The 22,325-nt window shown below is 37.7% G+C and overlaps 1 protein-coding gene across 3 annotated transcripts in view; it reads left to right on the top strand.

The window, feature by feature from the left end:
• RPS6KC1 (ribosomal protein S6 kinase C1) overlaps positions 1-22,325 on the top strand; it is a 205,355-nt gene that overhangs the window by 33,218 nt on the left and 149,812 nt on the right. For all 3 annotated transcript variants that reach the window (XM_081221549.1, XM_081221553.1, XM_081221548.1), the window contains exon 4: positions 13,035-13,150. In XM_081221549.1, coding sequence (XP_081077675.1) covers positions 13,035-13,150 — 116 coding nt within the window. The remainder of the gene's footprint in view (positions 1-13,034; positions 13,151-22,325) is intronic.

The following is a 22,325-nucleotide window of genomic DNA, read 5'->3' as shown; positions in this document are numbered from 1 at the left end:
TCATATGGTTTTTTATTCCTTAATTTGCTAATATGGTGTATCACATTGATTTATTTGTGTATATTGAAGAATACTTACATTCCTGGGACAAATCCCACTTGATCATGGTGTATGATCCTTTTAAAGTGTTGTTGGATTCTGTTTGCTAGTATTTTGTTGAGGATTTTCGTGTCTGTGTTCATCAGTGATATTGGTCTGTGATTTTCTTTTTTTGTGATAACTTTTTCTGGTTTTGGTATCAGGGTGATGGTGGCCTCATAGAACAAATTTGGGAGTGTTCCTTCCTCTGCAATTTTTTTGAAGAGTTTGAGAAGGATAGGTGTTAGCTCTTCTTTATATGTTTGGTAGAATTCGCCTGTGAAGCCATCTGGTCCTGGGCTTTTGTTTGTTGGAAGATTTTTAATCACAGTTTCAACTTCAGTGCTTGTGATTGGTCTGTTTATATTTTCTATTTCTTCCTGGTTCATGCTTGGAAAATTGTACCTTTCCAAGAATTTGTCCATTTCTTTGAGGTTGTCCATTTTAATGACATATAGTTGTTTGTAGTAGTCTCTTATAATCCTTTGTATTTCTGTGATGTCAGTTGTGATTTCTCCTATTTCATTTCTAATTTTTTTGATTTGCGCCCTCTCCCTTTTTTTCTTGATGAGTCTGGCTAAAGGTTTATCAATTTTGTTTATCTTCTCAAAGAACCAACTTTTACTTTTATTGATCTTTGCTGTTGTTTCCTTCATTTCTGTTTTATTTATTTCTGCTCTGATATTTATGAATTCTTTCCTTCTACTGACTTTGGGTTTTCTTTGTTCTTCTTTCCCTAGTTGCTTTAAGTGTAAGGTTAGATTGTTTATTTGAGATTTTTCTTGTTTCTTGAGGTGAGATTGAATTGCTATAAACTTCCCTCTTAGAACTGCTTTTGCTGTGTCCCATAGGTTTTGGGTCATCGTGTTTTCATTGTCATTTGTTTCTAGGTATTTTTTATTTCCTCTTTGGTGTCTTCAGTGATCTCTTGGTTATTTAGCAGCACGCTGTTTAGCCTCCATGTATTTGTGATTTTTTCCGTCCTTTTCCTGTAATTGATTTCTAATCTCATAGCCTTGTTGTTGGAAAAGATGCTTGATATGATTTCAGTTTTCTTAAACTTTCCAAGGCTTGATTTGTGACCCAGGATGTATCTATCCTGGAGAATCTTCTGTGTGCACTGAGAAGAAGGTGTATTCTGCCACTTTCAGGTGGACTCTCCTATAAATATCAATTAAATCTATCTGGTCTATTGTGTCATTTAAAGCTTGTGTTTCCTTATTTATTTTCTGTTTGGATGATCTGTCCATTGCTGTAAGTGGGGTGTTAAAGTCCCCTACAATTATTGTGTTACTGTCGATTTCTCCTTTTATGGTTAGCATTTGCCTTATATATTGAGGTGCTCCTGTGTTGGGTGTATAAATATTTATAATTGTTATATCTTCTTTTTGGATTGCCCCCTTGATCATCATGTAGTGTCTTTCCTTATCACTGTAACAGTCTTTATTTTAAAGTCTAATTTATCTGATATGACTGTTGCTACTCAAGCTTTCTTTTGATTTCCATTTGCATGGAGTATCTTTTTCCATCCCCTCACTTTCAGTCTGTATGTGTCCCTACGTCTGAAGTAGGTCTCTTGTAGACAGCATATATATACAGGTCTTGTTTTTGTATCCATTCAGCCAGTCTGTGTCTTTTGGTTGGGGCATTTACTCCATTTACATTTAAGGTATTTATCGATATGTATGTTCCTATTACCATTTTCTTAATTATTTTAGGTTTGTTTCTGTGGGTCTTTTTCTTCACCTAGAGAAGTTCCTATAGCATTTGTTGTAAAGCTGGTTTGGTGTTGCCAAATTCTCTTAACTTTTGCTTGTCTGTAAAGGTTTTAATTTTTCCATCAAATCTGAATGAGATCCTTGCTGGGTAGAGTAATCTTGGTTGTAGGTTTTCCTCTTTCATTACTTTAAGTATACCCTGCCACTCCCTTCTGGCCAGCAGAGTTCCTGCTGAAAAACCAGCTGATAACCTTATGGGGATTCCCTTGTATGTTATTTTTTGCTTTTCCCTTGCTGCTTTAAATATTTTTTTCTTTGAATTTAATTTTTGATAGTTTGATTAATATGTGTGTTGGTGTGTTTCTCCTAGGGTTTATCCTGTATGGGACTCTGTGTGCTTCCTGGACTTGGGTGGCTATTTCCTTTCCCACATTAGGGAAGTTTTTGACTATAATCTCTTTGAATATTTTCTCAGAGGTCTTTGAGATTGTCTTCATTTCTTTTCATTCTTTTGTCTTTATTCTGCTCCTCGGCAGTTATTTCCACCATTCCGTCTTCCAGCTCACTTATTCGTTCTTCTGCCTCAGTTATTCTGCTGTTGATTCCTGCTAGTGTATTTTTAATTTCATTTATTGTGTTGTTCATCTCTGTTTGTTCTTTAGTTCTTCTAGGTCTTTCTTAAATACTTCTTGTATTTTCTTGATCTGTGCCTCCATTCTGTTTCTGGGATTTTGGATCATTTGTACTGTCATTACTCTGAATTCTTTTTCAGGTAGTTTGCTCATTTCCTCTTCATTTACTTGGTCATAGGTTTTTACTTTGCTCCTTTATCTGTAACATGGTTTTTTATTGTCTCATTTTTGTTTTTTGGGTTTTTTTTTTAATGGGTGGGACTGTGTTCCTGTCTTACTGGTTGTTTGGCCTGAGGCTTCCAGCACTGGAGTTTGTAGGCTGTTGGGTAGAGCCAGGTCTTGGTGGTGGGATGAGGACCTCCGGGAGACCTCAGTCTGATTAATATTCCTTGGGGTCTGCGGTTCTCTGTTAGTCCAGTGGTTCGGACTCGGAGCTCCTACCACAGGGGCTCAGGCCCAACCCCTGGCCCGTGAACCAAGATCCCGCAAGCCACGCGGGGTGGCAAAGAAAAAAAGGGAGGAGACAATAACAAAGAGTAAAAAATAAAATAAGGTTAGAAAACTAACAGATATATTAGAAAAAATAAAAATATAGATGAAACAATAACGAGAAGATAAGACAGAACCACAGTAGCAAGAAAAAGGGAAAAGAAAAACAACCAGAAAAGGCCTTGGCTGTGGGAGGTGGGGCTTAGGCACGGGTGTGGATTAGGTGGGGGCGGGGTCTAGGTTTAGGACCCACGGGACCTGGGTGGATGGGGGAAGGGCATAGGCTCAGTGCAGCCAGAGGGGCCCTGGAGTGCCTCTGGCCTCCGAGTGTGGATGATGAGGTCCAGGACCTCAGCAGGGTCCCCGGGGTTGGATTGGTTGGGGAAATGTTAGCCGCGCTTCTCCCCGCTGATCTTTCCATCCCAGAGTGTCCCTCCCCGTTCACCTCTACTCTCTCCCCACCTCCCCCCGCCATGCCCCTAGGACCCACATGGCTGGAGGGGATCTTGGATGATTGAGGACCAGGCCCGGGACCCCAGCAGGCTCCCCGGGCCCGAGTGGCCAAGGAAATGCTAGGCACATTCCCCCCGATCCTCCATTCCTGGAGGGTCCCTTGTATTCCTCTCTCCTTCCCCCCCCACCACCTTGCTCCCACGCCCCTACGACTCACGCGGTCGGAGGGCACCCTGGAAGGTAGAGGACCAGGCCAGGGAGCCCAGCAGGCTTCCCGGGGCCTGCCTAGGTGGGGGAAATGCAAGCTGCGTTCCCTCCCTGATCCTCCGATCCCTCAGGGATTGGAGCCTCTCCTCTTCTTTCCCCCCTGTCCCTCCCATGCCCCCAGGACCCACATGGCCAGAAGTGGCCCTGGAGGGCAGAGGACCTGGCCTGGGACCCCAGCAGGCTTCCCGGGGCCCGATTGGGCAGGGGAAATGCTAGCTGCTTTCCCCTCTGATCCTCTGAACCCCCAAGGGTCTCTGAAGGCTTGGGAACCCCTTCCCTCCCCCAGCCACCCCTCAGGGGTGCTGTTCCCGTTCGGCCTCTACTTCTCCTCCCCTCTTGTTGCCCCCTACGTCCTACCTTGTCACTTGGGGGTTCCTCCTGTCCCTTTGGGTGTTTAGGTCCCCCACCAGCATCTGGTAGGTGCCCTAGTTGTGGGGGGATGCAAACTCTGCATCCTCCCACTCTGCCTTCTTGACTCCACCCCCCACAGCAGTAATTTCTTAAAGGTTTAATTGCATTATGGAATCTGAAACCCTGTCAGTGAACCTTTGGTACTTTGTTGTATTAAAATCCCTTGGTCTGGGGACTTCCCTGGTGGTGCAGTGGTTAAGAATCTACCTGCCAATGCAGGGACATGGGTTAGATCCCTGGTCCGGGAAGATCCCACATGCTGCAGAGCAACTAAGCCCATGGGCCACAACTACTGAGTCTGTGCTCTAGAGCCTGTGAGCCACAACTACTGAGCCCACGCACCACAACTACTGAAGCCCACACGCCCTAGAGCCCGTGCTCTCCAACTGCTGAGCCAACGCGCTGCAATTACTGAAGCCGATGCGCTCTAGGACCCCTGTGCCTCAACTACTGAGCCTGCGTGCTGCAGCTGCTGAAGCCTGCGCTCCTAGAGCCCGTGCTTCTCAGCAAGAGAAGCCACCACAATGAGAAGCCCGCACATCTCAATGAAGAGTAGCCCCCACTCACCACAACTAGAGAAAGCCCATGTGCAGCAACGAAGACCCAATACAGGCAAAAAAAAAAAAAAGAGTAAAAAATTAAAAAAAAAATCCACCTGGTCTGTCTTAGATTTGAATGGCTATTTTACTTATGCATGAGCTTGTAACATCATGCATTGATCATTTGAAAAAGATTGGTTCCTTGAGTTATGCAGATCATGAAAATGTTGACCCATTTCATTATATAATATCAAAAATTGTTAATATCACAGATCTCTAAAGGAAATTTTTTAAGTATTGCGAAGCTGTCAAGCTTATAGTGAATTGACAGCTTGAATTTCATCACTGAAAACAATGCCATTGGTTGTTTTACTTGAAGTGTTAGGCTCAGTTTGTTTATTTTTGAGAGAATATCTGTCAAATATCCAAGTCTGAGTAGTTATAGTTTTTTTTTACCCATAGACTTTTAAAAAGAAGTGGTCTCAGGGACTTCCCTGGTGGTCCAGTGGTAAAGAATCCACCTTGCAATGCAGGGGACACAGGTTCGATCCCTGGTCAGGGAACTGTGATACCGCCTGCCACGGGGCAACTAAGCCCGTGTGCCACAACTACTGAGCTCTCACGTCTCACCTAGAGCCCACGTGCCGCAGACTACAGAGCCCTCTGGAACCCACACGTCACAACTACATAAGAGAAAACCTGCATGCCACAACTAGAGAGAAGCCCGCGCACCACAACAAAGAGCCGGCACGCTGCAACTAAGACCCGACGCAGCCAAAGATAAAGAAAAAAACTAGAAATGGTCTCAAGGATTGAGGTTTAATAAAGTTAATAATTTTTACTGTTTCATCAAGGACATTTGCACGTGAAACTGGCATTTAAAAAGATTTAATATGAGTGAGTGGCAATAAGGAATATGATGAGTACTAGTAAGTATAGTTTGCTGTCATTGTCTTGATTCATGCCAAGAGGTCAGCAGTTTTACTGCCATTGCTTTTAGATTATCAGTGCAAATGTCAATGTGGTGAAAAATGCAACCGCTGTCTTGGTATTATTATGAAAATGGTTTTGACCTTGTTGATACCTTAAAAGGCCCTCGGGGGGGACCCCCAGTAGTCTGTGGACCAAACTTTGAGAACACACAGCACATATATGAACACACATATATGTATATACACGTGGGTTTCCTTGAAGCATTTTCATTACTGACACGGAATTTTCTCACTGTGTGATTCTATGGATGTGCCATAATTTAGCCAATTAATAGAATTCTGCAGCTATTTGAGATACACTGATATAGAAAGATGTCCAAGATACAGAAAACAAATGTTGCATAGCAATATGTTTAGTAAGATCCCATCTGTGTTTAAATAGACATACATATTTGTGTGAAGTCATACCTAATGTGTATAGCCTATGATGATGTGGGTGGAGGGATATTTTTACTTTCTGCCTTATACGTTCTGTACTGTGGAATTCAACTGCACCCAAGTAGCTGTAACTTTAATGTTGGGAGATGTACAGCCCGGCTTCTTAAACAATAAGCTTGTCACTGGGTGAAAGGGAGCAGCTTCTGAATTGGTTGAGGTTCTTAGCTATTATTGTCTGTTGCTAGTGGATTATTTTCAGCTTTTCTCCACATCCTTATATATTAAAGAGTGAAATTTTCTTATTAATCTTAGTAAGTGAGCAATTTATCTCTTTCAATAAATGGTACAGTCCATTTGTAATACTTATAGTTGCAGTGAACCTTGCAGGCAGCAGCTGTGGTTGTGTGGAGGGAATTGTTGGTTAATCATCTGTCTTTTAGCTATTCTCACATTTTTAGTACATAAGCCTCAGCTGCAAAAGAGAGTCCTATTGTAATTTACAGAACCATTGGATATGTAGTTACTCTTCTAGTGTTACAGTGAAAAGAACATACCTTTTGGAGTCAGATACATTTAGGCCCAAATCTTCTCTCCATTATTTACTTAGCGGTGTGATCTTGTACAAATTAACATCTGAGCCTATTTTGTTATTGGTGAGTTAGGGATTATAGCTTCCTGTTCTGAGGATCATATCCGTAGTGTGTATAGTTCAGTGCTTGACACAACGTCAGCTACTGTTAGCTCTCATCTGTTGCTCGGTCTGCCTTTCCTCTAACGTACCGCACTTTCTCTGTCTCCTTCTTCAGTGTTGCACTGTTCCACTGAGAACGTTCTGGTTAGCCTTTAAGATTTTTAGCTGTCTCCTCTTCTAGGACGTTCTGTTTCCTTTAGGCTGAGTTAGTTGTTTTCCCCTTGTGGTTGTACATCTCACCAGTATGACACTTAACTCATTTTATTTTTCTCCAATTTTTTTTAACCTGCAAAATTTTCAAATTTACCAAAGGACCCTAAAGAACAGTGTAGTGAACACTTACATACCTTTTGTTCAAGTTCACCGATGAACATTTTGCCACATTTTCCTGTATCTCTGTGTATGTATCATTTTTTTACGGAACCACTTGAGAATAAGTTGCAGATATTGTGACATCTCATCCCTACTTCCCATATTTCCCCTATAGTCACAATACCATATTATTCAAGGAATTTAGCACTCAAGGAATTTAGCATTGATATAAGACTATTATCAAATATGTAGTCAATATTCAGCTTTTTCCAGTTATTCTAAAAATGGTTTTTATAGATTTTTTTCTTTTTTGGATCCAGGATTATGCCTCTAGGTTTGTTTCTTTAATCTAGACTATTCCTTATGCATTTTTTTTTGGTCTTTCATGACATTGACATTTTTAAAGAGTATGACACAGTTGTTTTGTAGGTTTCACAATGTTGATCTGATTGTTTTCTCATGATCAGATCATTGTTTTTTGTTTGCTTTATTACATCTCTCCTCACACTATGATTTCCTGTGAGAAAGGCAAAGCAGTTCCTGACAGATCTAAGAAAGAACTGGCCCGGCACTACCTATTTGTTTGACTTTGGTGTTTCTTAAAGTTGGCCTGGCATTCACAGCTAAGCTGTGCTGTTCTTCTGTTGAACGTAAGCAGTTTCACAGAACAGGAACATTAGACAAGGCCACTCTGTGTCCTTGGATCAAGACTAAAACGAGACCACTCTGTAATCATGTCTGAACACAGACAAAAACATTTTTCAAGTCACAAAAATGATCAAGCATATCTTCACCCTGGCTATCGTGATGACTACAGCTTTTTTTCTTATAAATCACAGCCTTAGCCTCTTCATTCTTCTTGCCTCATAGTAAGATTTATTAGAATCATAGAATCATAAAATTAGATAGAATTAATAGAATCATAGAATTACTCCTGCTTCCTAACAGCATCCAAGCCAGGGCAAACAAAGCCCCACTTCTTTGAATCTTTCCCCAAAGCACCTAACACAGGCTCATATCCTGTAAGTCCTTTCTAACACCCTCTTAGTGAAATGCCTCAGGGTTCCCCATAGTATACTTTCTCGGAGTCTTAAATCCAGCTTGTTTAACTAGAGGTATGTTCTTGGTGCTGTTGACTAGAGGGAATTCACACCTGAGAACGTTGGCCTCCCTCTTTTTCTTTTTACTCTGTGAATGAATTTTTAATACAGTTAAGAATTAGCACCAAGCTTTTCTGTCTAGTTTCTTACTGGTCAAGGATAACTTTTCGTTTTGTATAATCAGTTTTTGGTCACCGACATTTGCATTTTAAAAAAGTTGTGAACGCTCCTTTCAGGAGTTGTTCTACGTATTTAAAAAAATGTAGAGAAAGTCTCAAAGGCAGCTTATAAATCAAAGAGAGAGACTTTATTTCTGATGCTTTACCAGCTTTGTTAGAAGGTTTTGGTTTAATTTTCCTTTTGCAGCTTTTAATAGCAAACCACTGTTCAGTAATTTGGAGGTGGTGGAGTGGCTTAAAGATAATATATACATACTCACACACAAATAATATAGTATGTAATATGTAATATTGTATAATAAACCTCAGGAAAAATTTGTTTTACATTTTCTATCACAATTACATATAAATTTTCTACTCTCCTCACAGGAAAATAAAAAAATTCCCATTCCTGTGAATGGAAATTTAAAGCACTGATAAGAGAAGCACCTGTTTATTAATTTCTCTTTGTTGTTGCCTTTTTTTTTTTTCTTTTTGCGGTATGTGGGCCTCTCACTGCTGTGGCCTCTCCCGTTGCGGAGCACAGGCTCCGGACGCGCAGGCCCAGCGGCCATGGCTCACGGGCCCAGCCGCTCCGCGGCATGTGGGATCCTCCCAGACCGGGGCACGAACCCGTATCCCCTGCATCGGCAGGCGGACTCTCAACCACTGCGCCACCAGGGAGGCCCTGTTGTTGCCTTTTAAGGGAGGTTGATGATATTAAAAGATTAACAATTTGAGAATAACCACTAGTGTGTTGTCTACCATTAGAATCTTGCTAACTCAATCTAATTTTCAAATTAGGTGGCTTTTTAACGTATATTAGGGCCAGTAGTTACTGCATTAAAATTCATCTGCTTCTCTTTGTGCTGCCAATACTACTTTTTGTTGTTGTTATTTTGAAATATCTTAGGAACAAAGAAGTGAGCATGTTCTTTCATCATATTAGTTCTGATGATAGGATTCAGTGTAATTGAACCTTTTAATGCATTAGCCTTTAATTTTGGTTTTACTCCATTCTGAAAAATGTTCTAATTCGTCTCTGCTTGTCCAAGTTTAGTGGAATAGAAATGCATAGATCAATAGAAATATAACAAAGATACACTTTTGACATGTTTATTCTATTTAGAAGTGATACGCTTGTTGCTTAAGCATTTAAATCTAGTTTAATAGGGAGGTGGGATGAGCCATTGATCACACTAGGATTAAAGCAGCTAAATTTTTATGTATTTGTTTCAGCCAGTAAATGAGACTTTTTTAGGATGTCATCAAATAATAGGAAGTTTTTCATTAAAAATTTTCAACAAGTTGTTAGTTCATTTAAAGATAATATCAGGTGGTCTTGTGGGTTGAAGCATAATATAATGTGTGCATTTTCTGGATTTCTGTTCTTAGATTGCAGATGCTCACATAAATACTAATTTACAAGTACTGCAGTTTACTTTTTTGTTTAAAGGATAAATATGTTGGACAATAATCATAAGCATACTTAATTTCTTATTTAGGCAAAACAAGGAATAATGGACATTTAGCTGTCATTTTAACCTGTTTGGCCTACGTTTTTTTCCCCAAGATTGAATATCTTAGATTGTTTTCAGGCCACAGAATTTGCTCTACATGTTAGGGCTCTTAGCAGTTTGTTTCCAGATAATATTATTGATAGGTATGCTAGCAGCGTCATTTTCGATGTGTTTTTTGTCATTGGAAGAATTTAATGTAATTGTTGCATATGAACTGGGAACTAATAGGAAAGCAGATTTAGCATAATGGATTATATTAGGTTTGGTTACTTGTGACAAAACTTAAAACCAGATAGATGTCAATTTTTTTCTCATGGCATGAGCTCTGGAGGTAGCCTATGCAGGGCAGCATAGGAGACAGGGCAGCTCCAAAGTAATCAGGAATCCAGGCTCCTGCCTTGTTGCTATATCATTTTTAACCTCCCACATCATAGTCCTTCTTGGAAAGGGAAAAGGAGATAGAAGAAAAAGCGGGAGGTGGGGAGGTGAGGGTGTATATCAGTTGTCTCTTAAAGAGATTTCTGGTAATCTGCAAAATAACTTTTGTTTATATGTTATTGGCCAGAATTTAGTCCGTGTCCACATGTAACTGCAAGGTAAGATGGAAATTATAGTCTTTTTTTTTTTTTCCCCTGGGCCGCCATGTACCTAGTTAGAAATTGGGGATTATTTTACTTAGAAAGAAGGTGAGAACAGATATGGGGATAGCAACTGGCTATCCCAAAGTAAACGAAGTAGCATACTGAATGTTAGGAATCCTCTAATTGATTGCCACTTGCCTGCTAACCTTTACTGGGCGTGGACTCTTTGAGGATGCTGATACAAGTTACAGATCTTTTCCCTAGAAAAACATACCCATGGACATATGCGTGGAGTTTTGTAGGATTGTTGTAACCCATCCATTAAGCATAGGGGGTTGTTTATGGACCCACTGTTAAAATTTCTTTTTCTTTCTTTCTTTTTTTGGCTGTGTCGGGTCTGGTGGCACGTGGGATCTTCATTGCGGCATGCAGGCTTCTCTCTAGTTGTGGCGTGCAGGTTTTCTCTTCTCTGGTTGTGGCGCGCAGGCTCCAGAGTGTGTGGGCTCTGTAGTTGTGGCACGCGTGTTCCAGAGCACACGTGCTCTGTAGTTTGTGGCACGTGTGCTCTCTAGTTGTGGCATGCGTGCTCAATAGTTGTGATGCAGGGCTTAGTTGCCCTGCAGCACGTGGCATCTTAGTTCCCTGACCCAGAATTGATTGGAAGGCGGATTCTTTACCACTGGACCACCAGGGAAGTCCCTAAAATTTCTTATCAGTGAAAGATGACTATCTTCTAGGATAGAATGTTCCACTGTAAGATAGTTCTTTGTGTTAGAAAGTATTTCTATGTTTTTATTATTCACTCATACAGTCAACAAAAATATATTAGCATGTTCTGTATGCCAGACACTATGATGGTACTTGAAGATTTAAAGACACCATGATTGGTTTATTAAGTGCTTACTATGTGCCTGGTATGGAACTACTCATTTTAAGTACATTGCTCATTTTCTCTGTTTTGTAAATTAGGAAATAATCTGCCTAAGATTTTATAGCTAGTGAATGATAGAGTAAGTAGTTTGAACCCAGGTCTAACTCTAAAACCATTTCTTTTAGTTATCATGAAGTAGACATTTCACCATAAGCATGAGACACATTGAGCTGAGGTATTTAGTGGTTCAGTTTCAAATTCTTGCTGTGGGTAGTATAACTAGGAATCTCTCTCTCTCTCTCTTTTTTATCTTTAGGTTGACAAGCATTTTTAATGTGATCATGCTACCTTGCTTATTTACATTCCATAGACTTTTAAAAACCTGTTCACTTTCTATAAAACATTGTTAACCATTTTAAGGTGATATCATGATTAAAATCAAAATGCTTGAACCTCAATCTGTTATTTTCCACAAAGTCTAATTATTATGTCAAGTTTTTTAGCTGGGATATAGTATAATCTTACTATAAGGGCTGGTTTTAAATTAAAGTATGTTGGATTAGATGTGACATTTCCTAGTTTAGAACATCTTTTTTGTAATTATGTGTTTTTACAATAGAGTTGAGCATTTTGAAACAGATTTCCCCATAAACAAGGGAGAGTAGAGAGTTGGCACAAATTTAGTTAGCACACCAAAATTTAATCATTAATTGTATTTCTGAGTGGGTGGCAAATAGAAGTGATATTTTAAAAAGTTAGTAAAAAATAAATTTCCTTACTTTATAGTTATATTAAATACTTATTGAGCTACTGCAAAAAGTGTGGCACTGCAAAAGTAACCTCTTTTCTCTTTGTACTCTCAGATGTAGTTTAATGCTTTGACTAAAGCAAGTGAGGGCTCTGTTTTAATCCATCTGTTTCTTTTTTTCCTCCCTTTCTTTCATTTGCTTCTTTGTAGTGATAACGGCAAAGAAGTTGACTTATTTCCAATAAGTTGTGGTGCCTATAACTAGGAATCTCTTTATACCTCAGCTTTCTATTAACATTTTGCAAAGCCACTTAAGTATGGGATGTGTTACTCTTTTGATTTTGTATTTTTTTGAACCTAAATTGCAATCAGTATGATACATGGCATGTGACAAATGCCAACCGGTAATCTTATCTGAGAGTAGTACAAAATGGTCATATTTGAAAATGTCTTATCAGCATTCAAACTGTATATATCATTAAAAAAAATTCTTTGAAAACCACCTTTCGATCACCTTGCAAACCAGAGCTCACTGTGCTGTGTGTGTTCTCTTTTTTCTCACAAGTGTGCTTTCATGTACACTGATAGCGTCACACATGGAATTTGGCTTGAAAGTTTTTTGCTTCAAGCTGAGGTTTTTGACCCCACTGACATAGAGATGTTCTCGTAATTTTCTCTCTTCAGCTCCGTTTATAAATCAAAAAAGAGTGGGAAAGGGAAAATTATATGAGTAATTACAGTATTAAACTACTATAGAAAACCATTTGAGTTCTTTATTAATTCTGCTTTCAACTTTAGTTTCAAATTACCAGCTTCTTAGTTTTTTATATTGACAGGCTTTAGATTATGACTGCATTATTTATTTACTAGTTGACACCTCTGCCTCTTGTTTTATCAGAAACATTATTTTCTTTTCTGGTGGGAGCACTACTGATTCCAACTGTAGAGACTAGATTTGACTTCAGAAAGTTGCCTGATAAGCAGAGCAAATAGGCAGTGATAGGCCTGCTGCTGCTTTCTAAATTGTGAACATAAACTAACATAAATCAGTGTTTGATCTTTCTTTCCTTAAGTGTTGATTCTTATTTAATTCTAGGACGGTTTGATGAAACTGTTATTGAAGAGAGGAGACAGTGTGCTGAAGATCTGCTACAATTCTCTGCCAATATTCCTGCTCTTTATAACAGTAAACAGCTTGAAGATTTTTTCAAGGTTTGGTGTTCTTTCTGGAATATTTCGTATTTTATTAAATGTCTTTGTTTTCTAATTTGTAGTAAAGCAAGATTCAAGTTGTTTTTAAAACAAAATGTCATTTACTTTTGAATTTCATTATTCACTAAAATAAGTAGAAGTTAATAGCTAAATAACAATGTCCACGGCATGTCTTCTGTTTGTCATGTAGAACTGTATATAATTTTCGATTCACAGATTTAAAAAAAAACGATGCTGAGGGTTTAGAGATGATCTAATTCACTCCATCATAATTGAAATACATGAAAATGTTTAAATATGATGAAACTCCAGTAGTTATCTTCACTTTTTGAGGTGTCTTTCAGTAGTAGGCTTCTTTTCTATTAGTCTATATTAAATTTGTTCTAATTAGACTAAGCTATGTAAAGATAGAACAAAAATAGTCACCATACAACTTAAAGAGGTAGACTAGTACAAGTTGTATTACCACAGATGTTTGGATAGTAGTGTTTTAAGTTTCTTGACATGTAATGCCTTCATTCTGAGTTCATTATCATTTTAAATAATAATTTTCTAGCTTATTTTGTATTGAACCTGTGCTAGTTGTCGGTTGATATCAATGTCTTTATTTATAATATTAATGTCTTTTCCTATTTCATTTAGCTCTCTAGAAAAAAGCTAGATGATTGTGCCCTAATTATTTTTTCCCTTCTTTAACTAAAAATCTACTCAATTGTATATATGTCATTTCTTAGACCATATAGGCAGCAAGGTATATGAGGATCTTACAAAAGGATATACCAAAGGATCTACAAAAGGAATTTATTTTTTATGACCTATTTTAGTTTACTGAAGGAAGTTGATCATTTGAAAGATATTATAAACTTATGACTTAGAAATAGAAAGAGTAGTATAAAAGTTTGTAGTAACAATAAGATTCTTGCTGATTGACTTAATTGCTTAATTTTTCATTACTCTGTAAACACGGCTGAGATGATAAATTTGGCTTCTGCTCATGACCTAATGCAGATGTTTAGGATAAAAGGCCAAGTCAAATTGATACAGTATTTAGCTCTTTACTAAATACAGCTGTTTCTATGTGGCAGCGAATCTATGTTTCTAGAAAAAGGCAGCATTATTTATTATTATTTTTTAATTAATTTTTTTGGCTGCGTTGGGTCTTCGTTGCTGCACGTGGGCTTTCTCTAGTTGTGGCGAGCAGGGGCTACTCTTCATTGTGGTGTGTGGGCTTCTCATCGTGGTGTCTTCTCTTGCTGCGGAGCATGGGCTCTAGGTGTGCGGGCTTCAGTAGTTGTAGCACGCGGGCTCAGTAGTTGTAGCACGCGGGCTCAGTAATTGTAGCACACGGGCTCAGTAGTTGCGGCTCCCGGGCTCTAGTGCGCAGGCTCAGTAGTTGTGACACAGGGGCTTAGTTGCTCTGTGGCATGTGGGATCTTCCTGGACCAGGGCTCGAACCCGTGTCCCTGCATTGGCAAGTGGGTTTTTAACCACTGTGCCATCAGGGAAATCCCATGGCAGCATTATTAAGCAAGAAGAATATTGCTCTGTAGAAATTGTGAAAGGCAGTCTTGAAAATTAACACATGCCAAGGGCTAAAAAAGGGATATAGAGGTCAGATCATAGACTGAAAATTTAAATGAAAGCTAGCTGCTCATTCTATTTCTTTTGGGTCTGGGAATTCCTAATTGTAACTGTTGCTGGAAGACACTTATTTTTAGGCTTTGTGGAATGAGAAACAAAAGGAAAGGAAGAAAAGGTCAGGCAGTTTAAGAGAAGTCAAGCTAGTCTTGGAAAATATTTGGAAATATCTTAAGCACTGTGCTTGGCACGAGAGAGATACTGATTTGGTAATATCACAACAGTGATGCTTAGTTTCTTTACGTAGAGATCAGTAAATATGGTCTTTGAAGGTTATTTAGCTGCAGATAAACAATAACAACAGCAAAACTCACCATATTACCTTAAACAAGAAAAGGGTTTATTTGTCTCATACAACAAAGTTTCTTTTTCCACATATATATATATTTTTAAATTCAGGTATAGTTGATTTACAACATTATATAGGTTTCAGGTGTACAACATAGTGATTCACAATTTTTAAAGGTTATACTCCATTTATAATTATTATAAAATATTGGCTACATTCCCTGTGTTGTACAGTATATCCTGGTAGCTTATTTATTTTATAGATAGTAGTTTGTACCTCTGAATCCCCTACTCCTATTTTGCTCCTCCCCCTTTTCCTCTCCCCAATCATAGTCACTGTTTCTCTCTATCCGAGTCTGTTTCTTTTTTGTTATATTCATCAGTTTGTTTTATTTTTTAGATTTCACATATAACTTATATCATACTGTATTTGTCTTTCTGTTTCTGAGTTATTTCACTAAACATAACACCCTCCGAGTCCATCCATGTTGTTGCAAATGGCAAAATTTCATCCTTTTTTTATGGCTGAGTAGTATTCTATTGTATATATACACCACATCTTCTTTATCTGTTCATCTGTTGATGGACACTTAGGTTACTTCTATATCTTACCCATTGTAAATAATGCTACTCTGAACATCTTTTTTTTTAAACATCTTTGTTGGAGTATAATTGCTTTACAGTGTTGTGTTAGTTTCTGCTGTATAGCAAAGTGAATCAGCTATATGCATACTTATACCCCCATATCCCCTCCCCCTTGCGTCTTCCTCCCACCCTCCTTATCCCACCCCTCTAGATGGTCACAAAGCACCGAGCTGATCTCCCTGTGTTATGCGGCTGCTTCCCATTAGCTATCTATTTTACATTTGGTAGTGTATATATGTCCGTGCCACTCTCTCAGTTTGTCCCAGCTTACCCTTCCCCCTCCCCGTGTCCTCAAGTCCATTCTCTATGTCTGTGTCTTTATTCCTGTCCTGCCCCTAGGTTCATCAGAACCATTTTTTTTTAGATTCCATATATATGTGTTAGCATACAGTATTTGTTCTCTTTCTGACTTACTTCACTCTGTATGACAGACTCTAGGTCCAGCCACCTCACTACAGATCAAGACAGTATGGTACTGGCACAGAAACAGAAATATAGATCAATGGAACAGGATAGAAAGCCCAGAGATAAACTCACACACATATGGTCACCTTATCTTTGATAAAGGAGGCAAGAGTATACAATGGAGAAAAGACAGCCTCTTCAATAAGTGGTGCTGGGAAAACTGGACAGCTACATGTAAAAGAAAGAAATTAGAACACTTCCTAACACCATATACAAAAATAAACTCAAAATGGATTAAAGACCTAAATGTAAGGCCAGACACTATCAAACTCTTAGAGGAAAACATAGGCAGAACACTCTATGACATAAATCATATATCTTTTTGAATTATGTTTTTGTTTTTTTTTTGGATGTATTGGAACTGCTGGGTCATATGGTAGTTCTGTTTTTAGTTTTTCGAGAAACCTCTACACTGTTTTCTTCAGTTGCAGCACCAATTTACATTACCATCAGCAGTGCACAGGGTTCCCTTTTTTCCACATCCTTGCCAACATTTATTATTTGTGGTCTTTTTGATGATAGCCTTTCTAACAGGGTGAGGTGATGTCTCATTGTGGTTGCATTTCTCTCGTGATTTATGATGTTAAGCATCTTTTCATGTGCCTGTTGGCCATCTGTATGTCTTTGGAAAAATGTCTATTCAGATCTTCTGCCCATTTTTTAATTGGGTTGACTGTTTTTTTGATGTTGAGTTGTATGAGCTCTTTATGTATTTTGGATATTAACCCCTTATTGGTCATATCATTTGCAAGTGTTTTCTCCCAGTCAGTAGGTTGTCTTCTCGTTTTGTTGATGGTTTGCTTTGCTATTCAAAAGCTTTTTAGTTTAATTAGGTCCCGTTTGTATATTTTTGCTTTTGTTTCCTTTGCCTTTGGAAATGGATCCAAAAAAATATTGCTATGATTTATGTTAAAGAATGTTCCACCTGTGTATTCTTCTAGGAGTTTTATATTTTCCAGTCTAACATTTAAGTCTTTAATCCATTTTGAGTTTATTTTTATTTTTTATTTTTTTTTTTTTTTGCGGTAGGCGGGCCTCTCACTGTTGTGGCCTCTCCCCCTGCAGAGCACAGGCTCCGGACGCGCAGGCTCAGCGGCCATGGCTCACGGGCCCAGCCGCTCCGCGGCATGTGGGATCTTCCCAGACCGGGGCACGAACCCGTGTCCCCTGCATCGGCAGGCGGACTCTCAACCACTGCGCCACCAGGGAAGCCCCATTTTGAGTTTATTTTTGTATATGATGTGAGAAAATGTTCTAATTTCATTTCATATAGAAAACATATATCCGATAGATATTGAGCAGTGGAATTGCTGAGTCTTATGGTAAGTTTATGTTTTTAAAAAACTGCCAAACTGTTTTCCAAAGTGACTTCACCATTTTACATTCCCCAGCAATGTATGAAGGCTCTGGTTCTTTTACAGCCTCACCAGCACTTGGTATTGTGTGCTTTAAAAAATATAACTATCTGTATAATGATGTCTCACTGTAGTATTAACTTCAATTTCGTAGCCTCACCAACACTTGGTATTGTGTGATTTTTTTTTTCTTTAATTTACTTTTGGCTGTGTTGGGTCTTCGTTGATAGGTGCGGGCTTTCTCTAGTTGTAGTGAGCGGGGGCTACTCTTCATTGTGATGCGTGGGCTCTAGGGTGCGCAGGCTTCAGTAGTTGTGGCACCCAGGCTTAGTTGCTCTGTGGCATTGGGGATCTTCCCAGAGCAGGGATCAAACCTGTGCCCCCTGCATTGGCAGGCAGAGTTCCAAATGTAATTTGGATACATGTTCTTTATTAGATACGTGATTTGCAAATATTTTTTCTGAATGTATGGCTTGTCTTTTCATTTTCTTAATGGTGTCATTTGATGTGCAAAAGTTTTTAGTTTTGATGAAGTATAATTTACCATTTTTTTTCTTTTCTGAATCATGCTTTTGTTGTCATATCTAAGACCTCTTTGATTAACCCAAAGTCAAGAGAATTTTCTCCTACATTCCTTTCTGGAAGTCTGTGATCCATTTTCAGTTAATTTTTGTGTATAGTGTGAAGTAACAGTCTAAATTAATCTTTTGGCACTTGAATATCAAATAGTCCCAGCACTGTTTGTTGAAAAGACTATCCTTTCCCTATTGAAGTATGTTGGCACTGTTGCTGAAAAAGAATTGACTATACATGTAACGCTTTATTTCTGGACTTTTGACATCTTCTGTTGATCTGTGTGCCTGTTCTTTTACCAGTACGTACTCTCTTGATTACTGTAGCTTTATAATATGTTTTGAAATCAAAAAGTGTAAGTTTTCCCACTTTATTTGTATTTTTCAAAGATGTTATGGCAATTTTGATTCCTTTGAATTTTCATAAAATGTTTTAGTATCAGCTTGTCCATATCAACAGAAAATTCTGATGAAATTTTGTTTGGAATTGTATTAAATCTGTAGTTCAGTTTGGGGAGAATTGTTATCTTAACAATAAAGTCTTCTAATCTATGAACATGAAATAACTCACCATTTCATTTATTTGTGTTCTTTAATTTGTCTCAACAATGTTTTGCCATTTTCAGGTATAAGTCTGGCACTTCTTTTGTTAAATTTATTACTAAATATTTTATTCTTTTGTTGCTATTATGAATGGAATTGTATTTTTTCATTTAGCATTATACTTTAAAGGTTTATCCATGTTATAGCCAGTATCCATACTTCATTCCTTTTTTTATACTTCTTATAATATTCCTTTGTATGGATCCATGGATATGCCAAATTTTGTTTATCCATTCATCAGTTGATGTACATATAGGTTGTCTTCTCCTTTTGACTATTATGAATGATGCTGTTATGAATACTGGCATATAAGTTTTTGTGTGGACATATTTTTTCATTTCTCTTAGGTATATACCTAGGAGCAGAATTGATGTAGGAAGATTTTAAATTTCTAATTCAGTTCATTTTCTTGTTGTAGGTCTATTCTAATTTTCTCTTTCTTCTTGAATCAGCTTGTTAACTTGTATCTTCCTAGGAGTTTTCATCTAAATTCTATAATTTGTTCATAGTGTTCCTTACAATGTTTTAAATTTCTGTAGGTATGGTAGTGATGTCCCCTCTTTCATTCATGATTTTGGTAATTGTGTCTTATCTATTTTTTCTTGACCTGTCTAGCTAAAAGTTTGATATTTTTGTTGATCTTTTCAAAGGATCAACTTGGTTTCATTGATTTCTTTTCTCTATTTTTCTATTTCATTTCACTGATTTCTGTTCTAAACTCTGTTTCCTTCCTTTCACATGCTTTGGGTTTACTTTGCTCTTTATCTAATTCTTTAATTCCTTAAATTTGAAGCTTAAGTTATTGACTTGAGATGGTTCTTCTTGTCTAACATAGGCATTTACAGCTATAAATTTTCTTCTTAGCATTGTTTGAGCCTCATCCCATAAATCTTTGTTTTATTTTCACTTTTATTCAGTTCAAAGTATTTTCTGATTACTTTTATGATTTTTCTGTTGACCCATTGGTTATTTGGAAACATGTTCTTTAATTTCCAAATATTTGTGGATTTCTTAAAGTTTCATCTGTTGTTGATTTCTAATTTTGTTTTCTTGTGGTTGTGGTCAGAAAATATACATTGTGGACTTCCCTGGTGGCTCAGTGGTTAAGAATCTGCCTGCCAATGCAAGGGACACGGGTTCGAGCTCTGGTCTGGGAAGATCCCACATGCCACGGAGCAACCAAGCCTGTGCGCCACAACTACTGAGCCTGCGCTCTAGAGCCCGCGAGCCACAACTACTGAGCCCACATGCCACAACTACTGAAGCCCACGTGCCTAGAGCCCGTGCTCCATACCAAGAGAAGCCACCACAATGAGAAGTCTGTGCACCACAACGAAGAGTAGCCCCCACTCACCACAACTAGAGAAAGCCCATGCGTAACAGTGAAGACTCAGCACAGCCAAGAATAAATAAATAAATTTATAAAAAGAAAAAAAAAGAAAATACACATTGTATGATTGATTTCATTCCTTTAAAATTTACTGAGACCTGATTTATTTCCTAGCAACATTGAAAGGATCATATATTTTGTTGTCAGGTGGAGTTTTATGTAAATATCTGTTAATTCAAGTTACTTGATAGTGTTGTCTTCTTTATCCTTGCTAATTTTCTGTCTAGTTGTTCTAGTAATTATTGAGATTAAAGTATTGAAGTCTCTAATTATTATCATTGAATTTTCTATTTTTCTTTTCAGTTATGTTAATTTTTACTTTATTTTGGGGCTTTTTTGGCATAGAATGGTTATATCTTCCTGATGAATTGATTTTCTCAACCTTATGAAATGCCCCTCTTTCTAGTAATATTTATTGTCTTAAAGTCTGTTTTTTGTGATTTTAATCTAGGCACTCTAGGTTTCTTACAGTTGCATGGTACCTTTCTTTTATTCTTTTGCTTTCAGTCTGTTTGTATTATTGAATCTAAAGGGTACTCTTAGGTGCACTATATATAGTTTAATCCTGTTTTTTAATTCAGTCTGCAAATTGCTGTTGTTGATTGTGGTATTTAGTCCTTTTATATTTAATTATTGATAAGATTGAATTTTTGTCTTCCATTTTGCTATTTGTTATATGTCTCATATTTTTTGTTCTTTGTTTTTCTACTTTATACCACCTTTTGTATTAAATAGGTATTGTTTATTATACCACTTAAATTCTTTTTTTTTAGGTGTGTGTTTTTAAAAGTTATATTCTTACTGTTTGCTCTAGGGATTAAAATATGCACTTTAGGTTATGACAATTTACTTGAGAAGAATACTAACTTAATTCCAGTAAAATATAGAAAGTTTGCTCCATAGAGCTCTATTTACTCCTTTTTTGTTATATTATCGTATACCTGAAATGTAAACTGAACAATATAGTGTTATGACGTCTTTTCAAGAGTTAAGGGAGGAAAAGAGAAGAACATATATTTATGTGGTCTTTTTATTTACCCTAATGTTTCCTTTTTTTTTGGTGTTCTTTATGTGTTCAGGTGGATTTGAATTACCACATGTTGTCATTTCCTGTCATCTTGAAGGATTGTAGCTTCTTTTTTTGTGCAAGGCAAGTTTGCTAGCAATAGAGTCTCCCAGTCCTTGTCTGGAAATGTTTTTATTTACTCATCATTTTAAAAGAATAGTTTGCTGGATGTATAGAATTATTGATTGACACTTCTTTTTAACAGTTTGAATTTATCATTCCTCTGTCTTTTGTCCTTTATTTTTATTATTATTTTTTTTTGCGGTATGCGGGCCTCTCACTGTTGTGGCCTCTCCCATTAGGGAGCACGGGCTCTGGACACGCAGGCTCCGTGGCCATGGCTTACGGGCCCAGCCGCTCTGCGGCATATGGGATCTTCCCGGACCAGGGCAACCTGCATCGGCAGGCGGACTCTCAACCACTGTGCCACCAGGGAAGCCCCCTTTATTGTTGTTTTATGTGAAGTCAGCTGTTAATTATAGTGTAGTTCCACTGTATAAGTCTTTTACCATTGCTTCTTTCTGAATTTAGCCTTTGTCTTTCAACAGTGACTAGCTGTTGATCTGTTTCTGTTTATTTTATTTTGGGTTTAATTTATCTTCTTGTGTTTGTAGATTAATATTTTTGTCAAATTTTGGAAGTTTTCTGCCCTCACCTCTTCAAATATTTTTTTTCAGCCCTTTTTCCTCTCTCATGTGTGGTACTCCTATTACATGTAAGTTGGTATGCTTGATATTATCCCACAGCTCTCCCTGGTTCTCTGTTATTATTCAGTTTTTTTCTTATGATGTTCATATTGGATAGTTTCTGTTGATCTTCAAGTTCATTGGTTATTCTTCTTTCTCAAATGTATTGTTGAACCTCTCTAGTGAATTTAAAATTTTGTTACTATACTTTTCAACTCTAGGATTTTCATCTGGTTCTTTTTTTCTTAAAATTGAGATTAATTCACATTACATAAAATGCACCAATTAAGGCATACAGTTCAGTGTTTTTTAGTTGGTTCACAAGGTCATGCAACCATTATTACTATCTAATTTCAGAACATTTTTATCACCCCAAAAGAAATGTTATACCCGTTAGCATTCGCCCCTCCTACCCCACTTGCCCCAACCCCTAGCAAACACTAATTTACTTTCCGTTTTGATGGATT

The sequence above is a fragment of the Mesoplodon bidens genome (genome assembly GCF_964165515.1).
Source record: "Mesoplodon bidens genome assembly, chromosome: 2".
Classification (NCBI taxonomy): domain Eukaryota; kingdom Metazoa; phylum Chordata; class Mammalia; order Artiodactyla; family Ziphiidae; genus Mesoplodon; species Mesoplodon bidens.
This window is presented reverse-complemented; position numbering and strand designations above follow the sequence as displayed.